We start from the raw sequence: 22,838 nt of genomic DNA, 5'->3' as shown, positions 1-22,838 counted from the left end.
GCGGCATGGCGGCGGGCAAGCGGCACCGTGAGGGCTCGGCTGCGCGCCCCAGGAAACGAGCGAAGAAGGCGCCGAGCGCGCCCGAGCCGGACGCCAAGGCGGCCCCGGAGGAGTACAGCATCCCGCCGCCGGTCTCGCAGGTAACCCCCGACCCCGCTGCCCTGGGCCGCGCCGTGTGTCCCGGCCGCGGCCTGTCCGGGCCGGCGCTTCCCCGCAGCAGCCTGGGCCCTGGAGAGGGCGGTGCTGTGCGCGGCGGGGCGCCCCGCTGCCCGGGAACGGCTGCTGCTGCGGGAACCCGGCTGCCGAGCCAAGGTGGAGAGGCCTGTTCGTGCCTCTTTTATAATCGCAGCATAAATAAAGTAACGTGCGGTGCGACGATTTTCTATGAAGATAGGCGAAGAGCGTTATTCTGGTTAATGTAAATAAGTTATATTACCTTAATCTCAAACGTATTTTAGAGAGTTTGGTAGTTCTGTTATATACAATCACATATGTAAATTATGCCCGTTTCACTTAGGAATCATTCTGAGGAGGCTTGGCTCGTGGTTTGCTTAAAATAAAATAAAAAAAAAACGCAGCACGTTGAAGTCTGAGATTTTGTCACATGCTCCTCTGTAGGAAAAGCTTAATTCTGCTCTCAGACTGTAGCCCGGGTGATTTTGCAGGGAAGGAGAGGTGCCTTTTGCAAATAAGTATCACATGTGGCTTTCTTAATACTGACATGTTTTGTACAAGTGAAAGGCCTTATGTAGGAACATCCTGAAGCAAGATGGATGGAAGTTCTTTGTGTAAAAACTTTCCACATGTTCTGTAGGAAAGTCATCGCTTTTGCCGAGAGAGTGTGTGTGTGAATGGGGAGATGGTATTAATAAGAAATGTTCTTATTATGTTTCTCTGTAACTACAGTTCAAACGTTTGTTGTTTCTGTGTTATAGTTCTAAGGATAGAAACATTCTTTTCCTACTTAATTTTTATGGTTTTTTTTCCTAGGGTAAATGGAAAAACAAGGAGCGGGTGCTTATTTTCTCTTCTCGTGGAATTAATTTCAGAGCAAGGCACCTAATGCAAGACTTAAGAACGCTGATGCCTCACTCTAAAGCAGGTAGGGTTAGGCATCATCCCTACCTTACGTTTTCAGCATAGTTTTAAACCAAGAACTACTAACAACCCATTCTTTTAAAAATGTGGTACATAACTGTTTTGATAAAACTTTTATCTTAAACAAACACCAAGTCCCTTTTGAACCAACAACTACAGCAACTGTCATTATATCTTAATATTTCTTTGGAAGCCTTCTGTGGCCTGAGTCCTGTAATTACTCAGATACTTTTGTTGCTATGTTTATTTATTACATAACTTGCCTGAAACAACTTGATGGTTATCCTTAATCTTTCCTTTATACCCAGTAAATTTTTTTGCAAAAGGACTGACTGTTAAAAGAACTTGTCATGTTAAATTGGTTTTCCAGCCTTCTAAATGTTGTTCTTCTCTTCCAGATACTAAAATGGACCGTAAAGACCAGTTATTTGTAATTAATGAGGTAATCCTGGATTTAACTAGTGCTTCTTTATTTTCTCTTCTGACTTTTCAAGTCGATGTTCAAGAGAAGAGGGCAACCAAGTTCAAAGGAACTCATACTAGTTGCAGGAGTTGTGTAACTTAATAGATGAAAATTATTGGTATTCAAAAAGCACGTATGTTAAAACAGGAAGTTGGCTTTCGGTTAATAAAATCAAAGTGAAACCTTTAATTAAGCATAGACTTTTGTCATGAAGCAATAAAACAGAATGTGCATTTCCATATAGGTGAAAGGCATATTACAGTTTATACTTGAAACAAGTAGGGCACAAATATGCAGCTAGGCCAAACAATGTATTATGGTAGGACATTGGTAGTTCTGAAATTAGAACCTAATGTCACAGCTCATGCTCTAATGTTTAGGTCCTGGAGAGCTTATCAGATTGCTTGTAGATGTAGTGAAGTTATTACTCCTGGTAATAAATACATGAGATTTTTCAACAAAACAAGTGCTTCAACTTAAGTTTGAGGATCAGTAGGTGTAATTTATTAAGATGAGATCTCTGCTTTTGCACTTACGTTTTGGAGCGGCGGGGGATATTAGAGATTAAGTAGGAAAGTTTTTGAAAATGCATTCAGAATTTTGTAAACAGCTCTTTTTTCTTGTGTAGGTGTGTGAAATGAAAAACTGCAATAAGTGCATCTTTTTTGAAGCGAAAAAGAAACAGGATCTCTATATGTGGTAAGGAAGTGTTATGTTTTCTTACATTTCCATATATAACTGGGCATGTTTCTGCTCTATCTAAAGTGTCATACTGTAATAGTGAAGATGAGTGAAATAGTGTTGCTTAGTTAAATTTGTACTAATCCTGCATATCTACGAGGAGTGCACGACTAACTGTTGTAGAGTGTCTACAGAAGCATTTTGCAAAACTGTTGAGAAATCAGGTATTTATAAGTATGTTCAAAGAACTCAGTGATGCTATTAAAGCAACTGAAATTACTTCAATACAGAAATAAGTGGTCGGAGTGTACTATAGAAATCCAGTGTATCTTCTGGCTGCTGTTCACATTTTTCTTTTATCTCTTCCCCACTGCCTCTTCTCTGCAGGCTTTCAAATATACCACAGGGACCATCAGCCAAATTCTTAGTGCAGAATGGTAAGCTGGTTGACCTTATTGTGTTTGGACTCCTGATTTCTTGTCTGTACAGTTTTCTGTAAGTACTAAAATGATATTTTTAAAAACATCACTGTAGTTCACACACTAGCTGAACTGAAGATGACAGGAAACTGCCTAAGGGGCTCACGACCCCTTTTGTCTTTTGATCCAGTAAGTATAGTTAGTTTTTATTCAATGAGTATGTTTTAGTTTTCTTTGCATGACTGTTGCATTTAGCTTTGTATGTAAAATTACATTTTTTCATTGTAGGCATTTGACAAGGAGCCACATTATGCCCTGCTAAAAGAATTGTTTATTCAGGTCAGTCTGTAGTTCTGATGTCCTGTGTTTCTTTCTTTTTGGCAACTTATTTTAAAATCTTTTTTTTTTTTTTTTTTAATCCGTAGTTTTACATTTTTGAACTTGTAAAAAATCTTCAAAAGATTAGGGTCATATGCTTAAAGTCGCTGGGACATTGTTCTTAAATTTTAAGTTTTGAAATATAACCTGCATTGGGTACTTAGTAAATTAATATAAATTTAAAATGAGCTATTTATGTTTGGCCTCTTACATTTGCAGATATTTAGAAACACTGCCTTTTATTACAGATATTCAGTACACCACAGTATCACCCCAAAAGCCAGCCTTTTGTAGATCATGTGTTCACCTTCACCATTACAGATGAGAGGATCTGGTTTCGAAATTACCAGGTTAGTTATCTCTTTTAGTTTTTGGGTGGTGCTCAGTGGAGTGATTTCATATCAAACCGATTAATTACAATAAAATTAGAAAAATTGTTCTGATCAGGATGTGCTTCACTGGCATAGTATAGATTTAAACTCAGTTGTGTATGACTACATGTAAGGTACCTGCAAGGTCATATACTTCGATTCAATCCATGAGAGAGTATTCTTTTTATTGCAGATAATAGAAGAAGATGCATCTCTAGTAGAAATTGGGCCTCGTTTTGTCCTGAACCTCATAAAAATCTTCCAAGGTAGTTTTGGAGGACCAACTCTGTATGAAAATCCCCATTACCAATCCCCAAATATGGTAAGCAGCTTTGTCTTTGTATTCTTGTTCTTTAAGCAACTAATTTGAAGACTAGTCTTGCAAGCTCTCTCTGGAGGAGAACCACGTATGCCTTTCCCTGGAACCCTTTGTAGAAAAGTGTGCCCTAACTGATCACAATTTGAGAAGAGAGTAATTGTGTACAAAATTGAATGAGTGCAGAATTAATGTTACTGAAAAGATGGCATTATGCTGAGAATTTTGGCAATTAAGCAGAGAAATTACCACCTATTTCTTTAATACCTGATTTCTTCCATGTTGTTTGTTTGAAACCTGGTGTAATTTCAATTCTTATTTTTATAGCATCGACGGCTGATAAGATTATCAGTGGCAGCTAAGTTTAGAGAAAAACAGCAAGTGAAGGAAGTACAAAAGCTTAAGAAAACAGGGAGTAAGGTGCTTATGGAAGAAGATCCCACTGAAGTGGTCTTTGAAACTCCAGCTGAAGAAAAACCAGTGGAAATACAGCTTGTGAAACCAGAGTCAAAGCCAATTGTTAAAGATAAAAAGAAACTACGCAAAATCCAGAGGAAAAAGCAAAAAAAGCTTTTCAGAACTGAAGCATCAGCATGAATGTTACAAGTGATGAAACTAGCAATATTGACATAATATTGTAAATACTTGTTTTTACAGGAAAAAATAAATGGACTTCATTCAGTTTTAAATAAACAAAATATTGATTTCTTTATTAGGATTGAGTTTACGCTCTTTTGTTGTCTTCGTCTCTTTGAGAGGACTGGGCTTTGAAAAACAACATGACAACAGGAAAGGGGGAATAAGACACTCCAAATATTTCTACTTCTGAGAATTTGTTTCTTAGACTTGAACACTTCTGGGAGATAACTCACTGTAACATGTACACTGAATAAAAGTAACCGAGTAGTCATTGCTCTTCATGAACTGGAATTCAGAAGTCAGCTTTCCTAGTCTAACACCAGTAGAAAATCCTTTTTCAAGTTTTAACTTTATAGGAATTCTCTCTTGGGGGGTTGTGTTAATTTTTTCACCTCATAAGCCCTTGGGAATGCAAAAGGTTATGGCCTCATCATTGCTCTTTTTTATTAATACTTCAAAAGCTGCTACTTTTGCCTGTGGTAGCTCCTGTACCTAATCAGGTTCTTAGGACCTGAAGTGTAGCTGTGGGGGAGAAACAGGCTAACTTAAGATTCTAGACCTCAAGACTAAATTCGTTGGAATTGCCCTAAAGGCAAGAGGTACATGCTGTTAAAACCATGTATTTACAGTAGCCTGAAATGAAATTGCCTGCGACTCTTTTGTCATGGCAGCGGTGCCTAAAAGCAATGATTGGGTTCAACAGAATTCCATACTTGTGTCATGGTTTAACTGCAGCAGGCAACTAAGCACTATGCAGCTGCTTGCTCGTTTGCTCCCCCCTAGTGGGGCAGGGGAGAGAAATGGAGGGCTAAAAGAAAACGGGTGGGTTGAGATAAAGACAATTTAACAGGTAAAGCAAAAGCTGCACACCCAAGAAAAGCAAAACAAATTTATTCACTACTTCCCATTAGCAGGCAGGTGTTCAGCCATCTCCAGGAAAGCTCCATCACTCTATAAATGGTGACTTGGGAAGACCAAGGCAAACAAGCCTCCGATTGGCAAATAAGCTTCCAATATAGCTTAAAAGTCACTAGGACCAAAAGCCTTGATTTTGCTCACGGATACTATCTGTACTTCAAATGCAGCAGAGTTCATAGGACCCTGATGAGCAGCAGAAAGTCCAGAGTTTGGTTCATTGTAGTTTTTGCCCATTGCTGACAGCTCACATTGCCTCAGCTGCACCAGGTCAGCTTTAATTTGGAGCTGTATTTTCATGAAGCTTCTAGGAAATTATTGTCTGTGAGTCTGCCCTTTTGCCAGATGTAGTTAAATGAGTCACTGTGTTCATAAGTTATTAGCTAGGGAAAGGAGCATACAACTATTCTCTCACAGAAAGTCTAATGGCATCAGCCTTCAACAAGACTAAAAATTCAGCCGTAATTGGGTGAGAATTTCTCTGTAGTGCTCAGCAAAAGTCTGATTGCAATAAACTTTTCCTGGCAGATGTTAGCAGATATTTACAGATCTCTCTGGGGCTATTTCTTCATTATTTTTCTTTAATGTGCTTTCCAGTTCCAGTCCTTATGACCTTGGTTCTTCCACTGACTCCAGTGCTATCTCCTTGTCCACTCCCCCAGTTACCCTGTGTTTCAAGGTCTTGCTGATGCCCTATTCCTATTTGGTTCCTGTGCTGTTTTCAGCCTCTGGAATCTTAGTGCTGAACAAACACCACTGGCACAAGAGGACCCTGACCTGTTAAACACTAAATTTATTCCACTTGGAAGGGCAAGAGAAGTTCAGTGTTACCTTTCTAACAAGGCGCCCTGCATGCCACCTGATCGGAAAGACTGGTGAAAACAAGCATCTGCTCAGTGTGTGTAGCCTAATGCATAGAATCAGAGTATCTTGAGTTAGAAGGTACCTGTAAGTATCGTCAAGTTCAAGTCCCTGCTCCTCACAGAACACCTGCAACTAAATCAGGTGACTAAGAGCATTGTTCAGATGCCACTTGAGCAGTTCCCTTGGAGCCTGCTCCAGGGACTGACCACCCCCTCAGTGAAGAACCTTTTCCAAATGTCCAACCTGACCTTCCCCTGACACAGATTCATTCCATTCTCTTGTGTCCTGTTGCTGGTCACCAGAGAGAGGAGGTCCTGTGAGGAAGCTGAAGGTGGCCATGGGGACATTCCTCAGCCATCCCTTCTCCAAGCTGAACAGACCGAGTCACCTCAGCCACCCCTCATAAGTCTTGCCCTTGAGGCTCTTCACCATCTCAGTTGCCATTCCATATTCCACACTTGAATAGTTTGTTCTTACATTGAGGTGCCCAAAACTTCACCCAGTACCCAAGGTGGGACCACATCAGTGCAATGGGGGGACAGTCACCTCCCTGTTCTGGCTGGCGATGCTGTGCACCCCAGGACATGGTCAGCCATCTGATCTGCCAGAGCACTCCACTGACTCACATTCGACCTGCCGTCAACCCAACGCCCCTGATCTCTATCCCAAAGCTCAGTTCATGTAATGCCAACTGATACAAGTTAACCTAGAGAAAAAGGCGGCTCGGGCCAAACCTGAGGTCGCTCAAGAGCACAGCTGTCCAAGATAAAAATGAACACTGATAACCTGCGACATGGGAGCAGTGCTGGCTGCACCTCTGACCAGCGGGGCGTTCACACGGAACCTAGCACAAAGCACTCGGTTATTTGACATCGGGCGACTGTAAGGCCACCGCCCGGCGGTACGGGCGGGGACAGCGGCAGACAGCTCGAGGGTGTTTCTCCCCCGACCAGCAGCCAGCCGGTGACAGCGCGGGGGGCGGCCGGAGGTTCCAGACGAGTCAAAGCGGAACGCGCCCCAACCCGCCCCCCGGCCCGGCCCGGCCCGGCCCGGCCCTCCTCCCGCCGCGTAGCTCCTCCCGGCGGGGGCCGGCGTGGCCCGGGCTCCTGATGGCCCCGCCTCCGCCTCGGCCGAGCTGCCGGCCGGCGCTTTTCCCCACGCGGAGCCACCGGACCTGCCGCCATGAAGTGTCACTACGAGGTGCTAGGCGTGAAGCCCGACGCCGCCGAGGAGGACCTGAAGCGGGCGTACCGCCGGCTGGCGTTGCGCTGGCACCCCGGTACGGCCGCGACGCACGCCCGCCGCGGGCCCGGCCCGGCCGCAGGCCCGAGGAGAGGGCCCGGTCGGCCTCGCTGAGCCCCGTGGGGCCCCGGCTGCGGCGGGAGAAGCCGCTTGTCCGCGCAGGCGGCGGCACTGGGTGGGAGAGCGGGGGAGCGGGGGAGCGGGCTGGGGCGGCCCCGGGCAGCGGGTCGGTGCTCGCGGCCTCGGCAGCGCTGGCGGCGCCGTGTTTGCGTCTCGGGTTCCTGAGGCGGCGAGCGCCGCCGCGCTGCCTCCGGTCGTTTGCGCTGCCATTAAATTATCTTACAGATAAAAACCTCGAGAACGCGGAGGAAGCGGCGGAACAGTTCAAGTTAATCCAGGCGGCGTATGATGTTCTCAGTGACCCCCAGGAAAGAGCCTGGTGAGCCGTGTGTGTGTGTTAGCGGCCTGGAAGAGGCTTTTAAAACTCCGTCTCGGCCAGGAGTTGCGTTCCTTCTGGCCGGGCCCCGCTGCGCGCCAGCGGGGGCGCTGGGGCAGAGCAGCCGCTTTGCCTGGGGCTGTGAAAGGGCTGGGGGAGCGGGGGGCAGCGTCCCGGGGGACACAGCCGGGCACCCACCCGCACTGCGCTTTGGCGGCCCAGGGCTGCTCTGGGGACACGGCAGCGCTGGCCCCGGTTTATTCCTCCTGGAGCAGGAGGCAGCTTGCGCGTTGTGTAGGTGTCCCGTGGCCACAGCCCTCCCTGTTTTAGGGGGGAAGAGCACTGCACGGTTTGCATGCAGGTGTTCGGTGTGAGGTTGGTGGCCGCAGGTGGCAAGCCTTGATAGCACAGTGTCCTGTTTCTGTAACAGTCCTGATTTGAAATACACACACACATCTTTTAAGAGATTGCTACTTTAAATGTTGTTTGTAACTTGTTTTAAATTGGCTGAAGCATTTAACAGATTATGCAGCCAAAACCACCTGTACCAAGTTTGTCCTCAAAGGGAAGGCACCATTTTTCAATGTTTATATGCTGATGCTTGTGTTTTGTGGTTTTGTTTGTTTGTTTTTGTGTGTGTTTTTCTTCTGTTTTGTTTTTGTGTGTGTGTAAGTATTAGATGATTTAAATAATGTCCTACCCATTTCTGAAAGCTTATGGAAGTGTTATGCTCAGATGTGTTTGCCACCTTCTTGTTAATAAATTGGCGGTGTAGATACTGCAGATAAAGTAGTAGTAAGTAAACTAAAGATCAGAAGAAGAACATTTACTGAGCCTGTCTTTTTTTTTTTTTCTCTGAAGACTTTGGGTGTGAGACACAAATTCCGGACACTGGGCTAAGCTAGATGTTGAGGTGATACATGTACTGTGTTAGATCACCAGCCCTGGGGAATGTTCTGTGCCTATACATCCCTGATACTGTGAATTTTTGCTAGGTATGATGATCACAGGGAGGCTCTGCTAAAAGGAGGACTTGGTGGAGACTATCAAGATGATAGCTTAGATTTGCTGTGCTACTTCACTGTTAGCTGTTACTCTGGATACGGAGATGATGAAAAGGTAATGCATTAATTCACCTTTAATTAATCAATTTAAATTTCATGGAAAGTGCCAGCATTTGCTTTGTTTTGAAAAGCTATGTGTGGAATTGTTGAGTGGAGATAGTAATAATGCTTACACAAATCTTTCTAGGAAAAAACTTATGCTGGATGTTTAGGCAAGCTTTAATTCCCGCTTATTGTCCAACAGTTACGTAGTCATGATTTCCAGCTATGCCATACAGCTACAGAATGCGTATATATTACTTACGTGTGTTACACAGTAAAGCATTCTAATGCTTTGTTTTAGAGAATAGACTGCCTTAGCTTATTGAATTATTTGATATACTGCTTTTTGTAGAACTTGTTTAGAAACTTCTGCTATAGAATTTGCTTTGTGTAAGTAAGTTTCCTTAGCTGAACATCTGAAAGCTGTGAACCTTAGAAACTTTCTGCTATGTGAAGTGAAAAAAGGCCTGAGGATTTTCAAGGTAGAAGATAAAGGGAGCTGCATCCCTGGAGATCAATAAAGGAACAGAACTGCAATTAACAGAACACAAAAAGAAGGGAGACCCCAGACTCTGATTTTGCAGTTGGTCTGGAGTGGTGCACAGGGGGCCTGGGGACGTGGATTGTGGGGGTATAATTGTCTTAAGTTTTTTCCACTGGGGGTCCCTTTCTAGGAGGCACCAGGTCGAGCTGCTGTGCACTGTACCTTGCACATAAATTATTTATTTAATGAAGAATTTCTGGAATCCCTGCCTGAGCCTCTGCTGTGGGAAACCTTAGGGAGAAGGAACTAATCTAACAGTTAATATAATCTCTTTATTCAGAAATATCTAGCAAGCTGGAATGCTTGAGGCTGTAGAAAAACAATCTCATAACAGTGCTTGAGGGAAGTGTGCTTCCTATAATTGGATTCTCTTTTAGATTTTAAGACATTCATCATAAATTAAAAAGCTCCAGGTGATTAGAAAGGCCTCTGCCAGAGAAAATCCTTATCTGTCTTTGGGTTACTATAGCAGAAGTGTGTTAGTATCATCGAATTTTAAGAAGTAAAGAGATAGGGGACTTAATAATCAATTCTGTAGTTGGAACTTACTCAAAACCTGGTCCTGTGGAACCAGAAACATATTGATATCCCCAGCATGCTGAAAACTTTTTGGTTTAGACTTGAATGTAAGAGCTCGATGTGTGAGAGAGACAGAGACTATATGAAGGAGATAGAAATAAAAGGAATGGGAGAGAATGGGAACTTTGTTAAACATAATGGTCTTGCTATCTAGAGCAAGAGCTTAGAAGGCATTTACCCTAATTTTGGGTTGCTGTTGCAGAACTCAAATATTTATCTAAAATGCACTAATGTAGCCAAGCATTTGTACATCTATTATTGAGCCATGCAAAATTAATCAGATTTTTTTTTTTTTTTAAAATTTCAGGGTTTCTTTACAGTCTATCGACAAGTTTTTGAAAAGATTGTAAAAGAGGAGATGGAATATATGACTGAGGAAAATACTGAAGAATTCCCTATGTTTGGGTATTCTCAAAGCGACTATGATACGGTAAGAGAAAGTGTAGATCTGAACTGAAAGTAACAGCGAATTCATTATTTTGTCGCACACTGAAATCAAAGGAAAAGCTTCAGCTGATCTCTGGGGTGAATACAAAACCATTTATCTGCTGTCTCGTTTAGTGCTGCGGACCATTACTGTAAAGGAAGTGCTTGTCTTCTGATTCATAATATTTAGGTGAATTAAAATTGGTATTTCCTGTTGAACTGTGTTATTAGCCAGGCTTTTAGTGTAAGTTGTCAGACAAACGCTTCACAGGGCTAACCAGCAATTTTGCCAATTAAACTTACATGTAGTGTCTCGCCTCATTTAGGAAAACTGAATAGCACTTATTGCACTCCCGGAAAATGGGAGACGTAGTGATTGTCCTGCAATGTGAGCTCCCACTATGATACTCTTGTCATCTACAATTAATGTGGAGTAAGATTTAATTTCCAAAATAATACTGCATGCTTTCCTTTGGGAAGCAAGAAAAGTAAATGTGTGGAGGACACCTGAATTCTTGTTGTCTGGTTTGCCAGCTATTTCTGTGTTGAAATGAAATAGTGTCGAGGGTTTTGATTGCAGGGTGACAATAAAACCCTGTCAGATGTATTGTTAACCTCCTCTCCCCGCCGCTTTCCCCCTTTTGTCCCTCCCTCTCCCCCTTCCCACTAAGGACAGGCAATCAGGAGGGAAAGGAAGAGAGAAGAGAGTTGGAAAAATTAAAAATGTTTTACTAATGCTACTAATAAGAACAGAGAAAATAATACAAAATATACAAAACCAATCTTGAAAGTCTCAGCAACTGCAGAGCTGGCACCCAAAGTCCTGGACTGGACCCTGCAGCCAACCGGAGCTGGATTCAGTCTCTCACTAGGCCTCAGTTCACAGGGACGACTAGCAAGGTCCTGTCCTAATGTCGACCATAAACAAAAGGGACGAGATCCTCATGATCTCCCACTTTTATATGAAGTGTTCATGTGAATGGCATATTCTACTTCGTTGGTCAGTTTCCTGGTCACCTATTTCTTGTTGCCCCTCTTGTGAGAGCTGCATCCATTCATTATCAGTTAGTTAGCATTCCATTCCTGTTTACCAAAACATGTGTCTGGTTCTCCAGGAAAATGCAGCTAATATGAAAGCTTTAGCTGTCAGGCAAATTCACTAAAAGAGAAACTTGTTTTTTAACAAAACCACGACAAATAGTAAAGTAGTAGCAGTTACCTGTGAGTAACTGCACAGTATCGGTATACTCAAATGCTCTTCCTAGGCTGGTACTTCTCACTAGCACTTTTAGTGGTATTGTACTCGATGGCTAATTAATTATGCAATTTAGATTGACAGGTACCTTAAAACTGAGTAACTTCAATGGTACAAAATTTGGCTGGAGTTGGAAACAATGTTATAAATCAAACTGAGAACTGTCAGCACGGGTGTTTGAATGTCAGATAAAATTACAGGATGGCTTAAAAAAATTAAAGTCTTTCCCAGGCAGAGGATATTTAGTGCCTCTGAAACTGCTAAAATCCATCTTTTAATGGAGTTATCTTGAAACATTGTTTGGAAAACACCTGTTTTGAGGCCGTAGGATAGATATTATTATAGACCCAAAATAGCACCAGCATGTTTATTTCCCTTGTTCATGCTCTTGTGGAAGCTGTTATCTTATATTCAGACAAAAGCTTACACTGTCAGAAGGTTCTAGCATTGCAGCACCCACTGCTCTGCTCAGAGGGAGCATCGTGGGAAAAGAGTTTTAGAAGGGAGCTACAAAAGCTCTACAGAGGCTTTGCAATCTGTGACTTGAGTGCTCTCTGGTTCAGTCTACTGAGTTAATTCATGAGAATGCTGAGAGCTGGCTCGATCGATGCCAGGCAGGTATTCTGAAGTCTGTGACTTTGCAAGACTCCATGGGAAGAGAAGACTTGTAGATCAATCAGATGCAGAAACAAAAGCAATCAGCTCTGGGTATAAGCAGCAGGCAAAACAAAATCCATTGGGGGGTTCAGCAAGAGCTGCTGTACAGTGTACTGGTGAACATCAGAGATGCACCTGTATTTCAGATTGTGGTGGAGGAGGAGGAAAGTCTTGGTTTGTACAACTGGCGAAGGGGGAAGATGATCCCTGTCATCAGCCAATGACCAGGCATCCTGTTGCACAGATTATATCCCCTACTGAAGCAGAAGTCTGAGACAGGGAGTCTAATATCACTTGAAGTGTTGGATTAAATATTAATATTTATTGGTTATTATAAAGCTGGGTTTTTGTGATAGCAGAAAATAACTGTGTGGTGGCTTAGCTGCGAGGGGCCACAGCCGTGAACCTTTGCATGTGGATAGGCTGTTAGAAATTATTGCTGAGGCACTGATAGTTGGTAGACCATGTCAGTACCAATGGCAGAAGGAGGAGAAGAAGAGGTACTAGAAGAAGAGATAATAAAATGTTAAATACTTCTGTGAGGTATTCCAAAATATGAAGAGTAGTGCATACGGGAGCAAGAAGTAAAAAGGCAGTTTAATGGGTCAAGTAGTGTAAAAAAGGAGTTTAGGCATATCTTATTTCCTGGATATAAAAAGTGCAGAAGGTTAATAATTACTTGGAGAGGAACAGAAAATAAAAATAATTATTATGCCATTTTATTAATCCAGCATTTACTTGTGAATAGTAAAAGGGAGGAGAGTAAGGAAAGTTTGTTTCCTCTTAATATAAGAGCAAGAGGGCATAATTTTACCCTTCAGCCATATAACTTGCTAACAAAACAGGAGTAAGTGCATCTTGATGTAGCCCCTTGTTAAACTGTACAAGTCATGGCTCAATGATATTGTATATGCCAACAATTTATATGGTTTAATAAAAGAAATACCAAGTTCATGAAATATAAATCCATCAAGGGTTATTAATTTCTCTTTTGCTCTGGAAGCGGAGAGAATATACTGAGAAGAAAAAGCATTATGTATGCTTGTTTATTTTATTACTTTCTTTATGCTGATCATTGGCTGCTGCTGGCAATGTATGTCTGACCTTTGGTGTGACTTGGTGTGGCGGTTCTTAGGCAATATGTGCCTGTATGCCTGCTTGCAGACAGTATAGCTTATTCTGATTGTGCTTTTCAGTTTACAGGGAAAGTGCAGCAAAACTAAGTAGCTGGGCACTAGCATGAGTGCAATCCAGTCCTGTAAGGGGATATTTTTAAAAAGTTGCAGTTTGGAATAGTTTAGGCAAGGTCATAGATTTCATGTGGTTTGAAATTTTAAGGAAAATATTAGAAGTTTCTTTAAACTTTCATGTGTTTTCTTTATAGTCTGGAGAAAAACTGCAGCCTGCGTAGAAGACACAAAACTGCTATAGAAGTCCTGATTTATTTGGTATGGTTTTTGTCTCCTCTCTAAACAGGTGACTTGTTTTTGTTTTTCTTACAGGTAGTCCACCCTTTCTATGCATATTGGCAGAGTTTTTGTACTCGGAAAAACTTTGCTTGGAAAGAAACATATGACATACGACAAGCCTCAAACCGCTGGGAGAAACGAGCTATGGAAAAAGAGAACAAGAAGACAAGAGAGAAAGCAAGGAAAGAGAGGAGTGAGCTGGTCCGTCAACTAGTAGCCTTTATTCGTAAAAGGGATAAAAGAGTACAGGCTCATAGAAAACTCATAGAAGAGCAAAATGTAGAAAAAACTAGGAAAGCAGAGGAATTTCGGAGGCAGCAGAAGCTCAAACAAGCCAAGTATGTAAACATGTAACAAATATTTTCTTTTAAACTTGGATAAGCTATTCATGACGATGCACACAGGGTTAGATTCCAATAGTAGATTCACTTGCTCTTTTAAATATCCTTGAATTTCATATATCCGTTTTGGTCTCAAGTCTGAGATTTTTAAATCTTGAGTCTCTCCGCATTGTGCTGACACGTAGACATCTAAGGTAACCAGGGAATAGTATGTGTGCTGCAGGTAACTGGCTGTGGTAGCAAAGAATCTGGTGTGTTTTTAATTACCTTGGGAAGTAAGATTTATTAATTTTCATAGTTCCTTTAAAGAAAAAGCAGTGTATGTTTGGAAACGAACAACAGCAGGACTATGACAGCCCTAGGTTAGATCAGCTTCATCTGCTTTGGAACTGTACCTGCTAAAAAGAAAGTGGGGAAAAGGAACTTAGTTTTGCTTTTCCTTTTAACTCTTTGGAAAGGACCCTTTCTTTGGACTAAATGCATTTTTTATGCTTTATTTTTTCCAAAATTATGTAGAAGGAAGAGGCAATCTCCTGAGTGCATGTACAATTTATTCTTCCAGCTAGAAGGGCTTTTTGCCTGAAAATGAGAGTAAGGAGCTTAAATACTTAAGACTACACTTGCAAAATAATTTCATATTGATTAAAATTATATAATAGTAATTAAAATAGTTATTAAACATATTATGTAGAATTTATTTTTATACATATACTTTTTTTTTCCCTGAAGGGAGAGTGGAGCCGAGGTATTCATTTACTGACAAGTGGCTTGATAATTCTGAGTTCAGGAGACAGCTCGAGCAAAATTCAGCTGTACAGTGGTGCACTGTGTGATAACTTGGGCCACACTTAGATTTGGAAAACTGAGCTGGTACATTCCCGTAGCGCAGAGCGAAGGAGTAACATGCTTGTGGTTTTCATGGTCTTGTACTATTTGTAGGTTTAGATCTTGCAGCAGGTGAAAGCAGCTGTACTGCTTTCAGGCTTGACCTGACTTCCATGCTCTCAGCCTGATATTGACCATGCTGCTTAGCATTTCCTGCTTGAAATTCAAGCAGGATCCACCTATATTAATACCTCTTTACTTGCAGCATAGATGTGCCTGCTGACATTGCAAATTAACTATTCAGTTTTCCAAGTCCTACAAACAATTGTTTACGCCATCATAATATGTTCAGCGCTTTCTTCCTAAAATAGCAGAGAACAAGAAGTCACCTTCAAATAATGCTGTTTCTGTAATTCCTGTCTCATAAACATATTGTAGAAGTTACTGTATTATTCTACCTAAAGGCTTGCTGACGAGTATAAAGAGCAGAGCTGGATAACTATGTTGAATCTGGAAAGAGAATTGCAAGAGATGGAGGCACGATATGAAAAGGAGTTTGGAGATGGGTCGGATGACGAAGATGGATTAGAAGAACAGGAAACCAAAGTCATGAAAGGTATGGGGTGTGAGGGGGTGAAGTATAGTGAGCCACTGCAGCCTGAGTATTGGCTCACTGCACATCCATGGGGCAAATCCCTGGCTCCAGCTGAGGCGTGCAGAATGCGGTCTGCCCCTCTCTGGTGTTCTCTGTTGAACATGAGAAGACATCAAGATACAGCTGTTAATTTATGCTAATGTATGATTTGGTGAGATCAGCTCTTGATGTGTCTGCATGTCAATAATACTAAATAAATTAAATGTTCATGTTGTGGCTATTTACTGGGGCTTTAAGAGCTGCTTAGTGAAAAAACGCTCATCTGACTTTGTCTCTCTGATCCCCACTGATCTCTTCAGACAAACTGAATGATGAGACTGAAGAAGCTGAATTTGTTGATGGTCTGTACTGCCCTGCTTGTGACAAATTGTTAAAAACTGAGAAAGCGTAAGTGCTTATGGTTGGGGATTTGGGGTAGGGTATTGGGTTTTAACATTTAAAATGCATTTTAAAGACTTTTTAACTTCATATAATGGTCAGTGTCATCTTTCCAGCAGAGACATTGTCAAGGCAGAATTTTACATACTTAGTAATGATGGATAATGTGCCTGTTACTATTTTACATGTAAATATAACAAAGTTTGCTCACAGCTACCTGTAGTAATGATCTACTGGTCTTCACAGCATGAAAAATCATGAAAAATCAAAGAAGCATCGAGAAATGGTAGCACTATTACGACAGCAATTGGAAGAAGAAGAAGAGAAATTTCCTACATCTTTGGATGATGCAAACAGAGTAGATACCAAAGAGGAGGAAGAAACAGAAGACATGCCCAAGCAGAAGTACTTTAAATTGGTTTTAATTTTATCGTGAGAGCTTCCTGTGATTTATAGTGTGTTAGAACTCACATTGTTGTGTGATTTAAAATATTTCGTAGCATGAGAGTTCCAGTAAAATGCATGCATTAGCGTGGCTGGATTGAAATCACACAAATACCTCATTTTCTCTGCTTCTTTAAGTTACATGTTAAGGAAAAGTAGTGATTGTTACTTTTCAAACAGGGGAACTTTCACAGGTCCAGTGTTTATTGATTTGGTACTTTTTGGGTACTTTTTGTGAGGTGGATGCTGGCATAGAGAAAGTAAGTGTTCTTAAAACCAGCACAGCTCCATTTTTTGAATGGCCAAAGCATAGTTACCAACTGTCTCACTAAAATCTTTTGAGTTAAGTCTGAGTAGAATAAATGTTTTACTAAGTGCAATGAGGAGTTTAAGAGAACTGTTGTTTTCATTTCAGACATGAGGTATATTCTGTATGTGGCTGCTGTCTCCATGATATCATGTTAAGATGATAAGCAAAAATATAACATAGTACCTTTTTAGAAACTGTACTTATGTGGTACACTTTTTGTTTGTTTGTGTTTAGGGATTTTTGTTGTTGTTTTGTTCTTCTTTTCTTGAAAAGAGGTAATTTTAAATTCTTACCTTTACAGACTCTCAAAGAAACAGAGGAAGAAACAGAAAACTATGGTATGTAGTCAAATATTTGTATTCAGGGAACTATACAATGCAGTTTTGTTATCTCCTAATGTAACTTTATTTGTTCTGAAAAATAAGGGAGAACTTGAAGTTCTACAGAACTTGAAGACTGTTTTTAGATTTTTTTAGATTTTAATTATTTGTTGACTGCAAAATATTTTTTTACGCTTATGATCAAATTTTATGATAAACTCATAGGCATAATACTGTTCTGTTTGTGCAGATCCTCATAAATGTGGTGCTGGGTCTAAAAAGGCAACAGTCTGAAGCATAAGGAAAGCAGGTGGAAACAGGCAGATAGAGTGCAAGGAATTGATCCGAAGGACCAGCAATGGCCTTAGTGCACTAGCAGCTAAATTGTTTGGGGTCGTTTTCTGCTCTGATTGCTAGATTTGGTTTGTAAATACCTAACAGGAAAAAAAAGCAACATTATGGGCATCCTACTGACACATCCCTTCCATCTTTCCCTTGAATTGTAAACATGAGTAACAGTGATCTGTTGTGCTCTGGCACCTGAGTCTGCATGTGATATGACAGCTCTGTGCCGACAGCAGCAGGGTGAAATTCAAGAGCTGCAAGCTGTTTCAGGCTTGAGTGGCAGGAGCACCATAGTGAGCGAACTTCCATCTGCCTTTCTCAAGCTTGATCCTTTTCAAGTCTTAGCTCTATGTACTACCCCAGTCTTAGCCTTGTCCCAGTGAGCGATCTCTACCAAGTCCTGCCTTTTTCACGCCTTCCCAATATAGTCGTGTGTCCTCCTGCAGCCTAACCTCTCTAGTCTCCTGTTATGTGTTCCCTTCTCTGCCCTCTCCCACACCATCATTATCTCTCATCCTCAAGAGCCTTCCCTGAGACTTCCAAGACACTGATATTTTTTTTTGTTTTCTTTTCTTTGGCTGGTATTGCATAGTCCAAGTCAGTATTGGCATGACCTTCTTGTTTCCATGCAGGGCATCAGGCTCCTGTTCAACTCTTGCCTCCTCAGTTTGAAATCAGAAGGTTTCGTTCTCACTGTATAGGTTGCACATAGGTACCCTGTCTCCCATCAGTTTGGCCATGAGGTCTTCTGCAGCCCAGACAGCGGGTGCTGCTCTTGTGCAGCGTGAGCTGGAATCTTGTGCAAGAGAGAGTCTTCTGGAAACATGAGTTCTGTCCTCTACTGAGCTATACTGAGTGCTGGGAATCACTACGGTTTTTGTTTTGTTTTCCTGAAAGGTAGATAGATTAGCTGAGTTTTTTCAGGTAGCCGAAACTCTGCAAAAGATGCTAGAGGAGATAGAGTTGCATTGATGTAGTGTTAGGTGAAATCTGAATTTGTCATCCTGCTTTTGGAACCTGGGCTGTTTTGCTTCAGACATGCTCTGGGGTTGATCTTTTCCAAGCTGCATGTATTGAGTTTACTCTGTCTTCTGGCACATGGAGAAGCCTGCCAGTGTTTCTTATATTAGGAACAGAAAATACTGTGTGTCTATTGTAGCTTCAGTCAGCTCAGTTATTTTGGCTTGAGTGTCCTAATACAGGTGTCTGGCACAGAAAACTGTAGTCTAAACAGTTAACATTTTTTTAACAAGTTATAAACAAAGCCATTATCTTATTATGGGAAATGTTAGCCAGAAGAGAATGAACTCTATGTAGAAATGAAATATGAAATGTATATACCTTCATTCTCGTCTTCCATAGTTCCATTGGTGTTTCTTCCCTTCATCATAGGTGGCCTCATCTTTCAAAACAGGAAAGCTAGTTTTACCTCTTACAATCTCACTAAAAACATGAGTAAAATTAAGAGGGTCCATGGCTTTGTGTTCTCCCCACCCACTCATGTTTAAGGTAAATGAGGTGTAGCACTGTAAACAGAATCGCTAATGAACTTAAAGTAGTTAACTTGCATTTCTTCTGTTTGGACAGACTTATGAGTACTCTCCTGATCAAAGTGCTGATGAAGAAACAGTTGAACAAAAGGAGGTACACTGTGTGGACAATGACAGTGGCTTAGCAGAGGAGTTGCTAAATGATGGCCAAAGATGTGCTGTGTCAGAGGATGCAAGCGCTACAGAAGATGTTGGACAAGTGAATGAAGCAAAAACTGAAGCAAAAAGGTGCACTGACTTGTAATATTGCAGTCACTCTGTCATTCAGTGTGATGTTTGATACTGTCAAACAAGTCTAGATTTACTCACCAATGCGAACTGGGGGCTACTCTGTTAAATTGGAGTTGATTAAACATGATACTAAACGAGGAGTGTTAGGATCTGCTTTGGAGATCGCATTTGACTGCAGATCCCTGCCACATACATCACTTGCCAGTAGCTGATTCATTATCTGTCTGAATCTTGAGATCAACAGTTGTTTGTATAAATGAAGGTTGGTTGGTTTGTTTTTTCTGGAAGCACTTGCTTTGTGATGTGTGAAGGAAGCAGCAGAGACACTGATGACTGATAATCATCAGAGGCTCCTAAACGCTATGTTGAATGTTCCAGTGCACTGATCCTGGTTTCTCTTTGTCATCAGCAGTACCAAGCCTAAAGGGAAAAAAGCCAAGGATGCAAAAAAGTCTGCTAAGGCATCTTCAGAGCACCCAACAACGGTATGTAAAATTACTTACTCTGTTAAAAAGCTGGTGGTCATATTACTACAAACAAGGTTGGTTGTTTCATCATCTCCAGTCCACAAATTCTATTCCAGTATTTTTCTTACTTTGAAATAATATAGGTGTTTCTTTTTATTAGAAGCTAGGAGACTGGAACATCAGATCTTGTCCTGACAGAGAAGAGCAGGACTAAATTTCATTTCTAGGCGAGTTGCTAAAGCTCTGTATCCAAGGCAGTTCAAACTAAATAAACGAAACAACTGAAGACAGAGCTGTTGTCATCAGGCAGGTGACAGGCAGTACTACTTGCATCTGTCCTAATATTGATGCTTCCCAGAAAAAGCAAAATCTTGTAATAACTGCAGATAAGACAAATCAACTAAATCTGAGAGCCAAAAGCATTATGTTTGTAGTCTTGTTGAGTCAGGTGAGATCAAAAGTATTCTTCTTCTTGAATTAGTTTTACAAGGCTGCTGGTGGTGTACTTTGTTCTACTTAGTATTCTTTAAAATTTCAAAAGTAATATTAGTGATAAAAAAAAAGTATATTTAATTGTGAATCAGTAACAGTATCTGTGATAGAAACAGCTTATTCACATTTCATTGTCTAGGAGAAACCGCATGCAATAAATTAGTGTATTGTATTTATTACATATTCCACATGAATGTGAAGCATTTTGGTTTTTTTCCTCATTGTAGAATGAAGTTCCAATCCACTGTGCAACCTGCAACTGGACATTTCCGTCCCGAAATAAACTGTTTAGACACCTAAAAGCCACAGGACATGGAAAAAAGCCACACAAGCACCAACTGTCAATGGAGCTGTAAACACCAGAAACAAAAAAGAGAAGCATAAAAACAGATAGAACTTTGCTAGATAGTCTTCAGAATTGTACATGAAAGATCTCCCAAAACTGAAAGGTGCATATTGCCTGTGTTTGGAGTTGAACAAAGAAGGAAAGTCCTAATGTTGGAAAAAAAGGAAGATGCAACAAAATGAGTATTATCTTGTGAAGAAACTTGTGCTTGCTTTTGGATTTATCAGCCTTTCTTTAATGACTGGATTTGACGTAACATCTCAGCAGCTTTCACATGGAAAGTGTGGAAACAGTAATTCAGAGCTAGTCACCTCCTCTTTCTGTTGTATGGGGATATGTAACTTGTATGGGGATAAAGTAATTTGCAGAGGGATAAAGTACTCACACAGATATAAAAATAAATTATTTTCACACTTGTGTTGCTGCTTTTCTTCCTCATGTCTAGCCTGAATCTCCCCTCCTTTAGCCTAAAACCATCACTCCTTGTTCTGTCACAACAGGCCCTGCTAAAAAGTCTGTCCCCATCTTTCTTATAGGCTTCTTCTAAGTATGGAAAGGCCACAATAAGGTCTCCCTGTAGCCTTCTCCAGGCTGAACAACCCCAATTCTCTTAGCCTGTCCTCACAGCAGAGCTGTTCTACCCATCTGATCATCTTCCTCTGCTTTTGCAGGGGCCTAACTCAAGGTGAGTGTGACCAATAAAGGGGCCTGTGCTGCTTTGTTTGTCTGTTGAAGATGAAACATCGGGATATAGAAGAACACAGGCTTCTCTGTCATCTCCAAGAACCCTTTCAAATTGCTTAATTGTATTAAAGACCAGACAGAAGGAAAGGAGTAAGATGACAAGATGGTTAATCAGTTTTCATAGTTTCTGTTGGTTCTGTACACCTACCTCTGTGGCAGGGGTTGGTGGGGAAAAAGAAAAGGTCTTGTGGAAGAACCTTGCTGGGATAAGGTAAGGGAGAATTGAGTAAGTCATAGGAATAAAGTAATTTATTCTGATTTATAGTAAAAAACAACATGGCAATTGGCATTGCACCTCTGACCTTGAGTAGCACTTTAAAAAGGTGGGATAACAAATATCTGATGTTGGAGTGGAAGTGCATTTTACACAGGAGTTTTCAATGCAGTTGGACAAGGCAAGGGCTGTAATACGTTGTTTAGGAAAACACTAGAGTATAATTTTCCAGAAGCGCTGATCTTGCATTAGGTAAGTTCCTCTAAAGTTTCAACTCCTGAAACAAAATAGCAGAATATTCTCCCCACAGGTTAACATGGTACCTCATGGAATTATTCAAATATTAAAATTTGAATTAACAGGACAAGTGTACAGTTCTTGCTGACTGTCCACAATTCCATTTTTTTGTTGGAAACTGAGGGAAATAATGACCTAAAATATTTTAAAAAGTGATTATGTGAGAAAGAAACACAGCATCTTACTTAAACAGCCAGAATTTGCTGAATGAGTAATGTATGTGCTGTGCAATTCCAAAATCAGAAAGAAGTAGAGTGTATTTTGAAGAGGATGAGGACTGGATTAGAGCCCCACAATAAAAATAATTACTGTAATTAGAAGTATTTTAACTTTTGTGTGCACACAGATTTTTTTTTTTTTGTGCTCTAATTACACTGTATCCTTAGAGTAAACATTTTTAACTCTGTTTGAAACTTCCAGTTATGTTCCGCTCTGTTCAGCCAGAGACTGACTATGCTTAGGTGATATCTCACACACTGAATCCTGCAGTGTTACTTTTTGACTTAATTTTTTTCTTATTTAAAGAAAATGAAATACTTTGTAATTTATGTGTTTTACAAGTGCTTGTATGTATTGTAATGCTACAGGCTTGGGGAACAGTGGCTGGAAAGCTGCCCAGCAGAAAAGGATCTGGGGGTGTTGATGAACAATGAGCCAGCAGTGTGCCCAGGTGGCTGAAAAGGCCAACAGCATCCTGGCTTGTATCAGGAATACTGGGGCCAGCAGGACCAGGTCAGTGATCATCTCCCTGTACTGAGTGCTAGTGAGGCCCCGCCTTGAATCCTGCGTTCAGTTTTGGGCCCCTCACTACAGGAAAGACATTGAGGTGCTGGAGAGAGTTCAGAGAAGGGAAATGAGGCTGGTGAGGGGTCAGGAGCACAAGTCTGATGAGGGAACTGGGGCTGTTCAGCCTGAAGAAAAGGAGGCTGAGGGGAGACCTTATCACTGTCTGCAACTACCTGAAAGGAGGTTGTAGCATGGAGGGTGTTGGTCTCCCAAGTAGCAAGTGATAGGACCAGAG

At 41.3% G+C, this 22,838-nt stretch overlaps 2 protein-coding genes across 2 annotated transcripts; both read left to right on the top strand.

The window, feature by feature from the left end:
- Positions 1 to 2: 2 nt before the first annotated feature.
- BRIX1 (biogenesis of ribosomes BRX1) lies at positions 3 to 4,444 on the top strand. Its single transcript, XM_080362834.1, has 10 exons — positions 3 to 140; positions 991 to 1,102; positions 1,497 to 1,540; positions 2,190 to 2,260; positions 2,630 to 2,679; positions 2,777 to 2,850; positions 2,950 to 3,000; positions 3,288 to 3,389; positions 3,604 to 3,732; positions 4,054 to 4,444. Exons 1-10 carry the CDS (start codon positions 6 to 8, stop codon positions 4,321 to 4,323), a joined length of 1,038 nt encoding a protein of 345 aa, XP_080218960.1. The 5' UTR covers positions 3 to 5; the 3' UTR covers positions 4,324 to 4,444.
- A 2,609-nt stretch (positions 4,445 to 7,053) lies between these two features.
- DNAJC21 (DnaJ heat shock protein family (Hsp40) member C21) lies at positions 7,054 to 20,980 on the top strand. Its single transcript, XM_080363051.1, is given in 13 exon segments — positions 7,054 to 7,423; positions 7,732 to 7,825; positions 8,818 to 8,941; positions 10,359 to 10,481; positions 13,892 to 14,196; positions 15,489 to 15,640; positions 15,979 to 16,066; positions 16,304 to 16,462; positions 17,113 to 17,149; positions 19,064 to 19,254; positions 19,667 to 19,742; positions 20,444 to 20,533; positions 20,536 to 20,980. Coding segments are annotated over 13 exon segments (1,611 nt in total). The 5' UTR covers positions 7,054 to 7,326; the 3' UTR covers positions 20,611 to 20,980.
- The last annotated feature ends 1,858 nt before the right edge of the window (positions 20,981 to 22,838 follow it).

Source organism: Nesoenas mayeri (assembly GCF_963082525.1).
Source record: "Nesoenas mayeri genome assembly, chromosome: Z".
Classification (NCBI taxonomy): Eukaryota; Metazoa; Chordata; class Aves; order Columbiformes; family Columbidae; genus Nesoenas; species Nesoenas mayeri.
Note: the sequence above shows the minus strand (reverse complement) of the source record. Positions and strands in the feature narration are given on the sequence as shown.

Excerpts from the sequence above, each read along its gene's own strand:
- BRIX1 (XM_080362834.1), top strand. The coding sequence starts at position 6 with ATGGCGGCGGGCAAGCGGCACCGTGAGGGCTCGGCTGCGCGCCCCAGG. Across the intron at positions 2,261-2,629 it reads AAACAGGATCTCTATATGTG|GCTTTCAAATATACCACAGG; the intron begins GTAAGGAAGTGT and ends TCTTCTCTGCAG. Across the intron at positions 3,390-3,603 it reads TCTGGTTTCGAAATTACCAG|ATAATAGAAGAAGATGCATC; the intron begins GTTAGTTATCTC and ends TTTTTATTGCAG.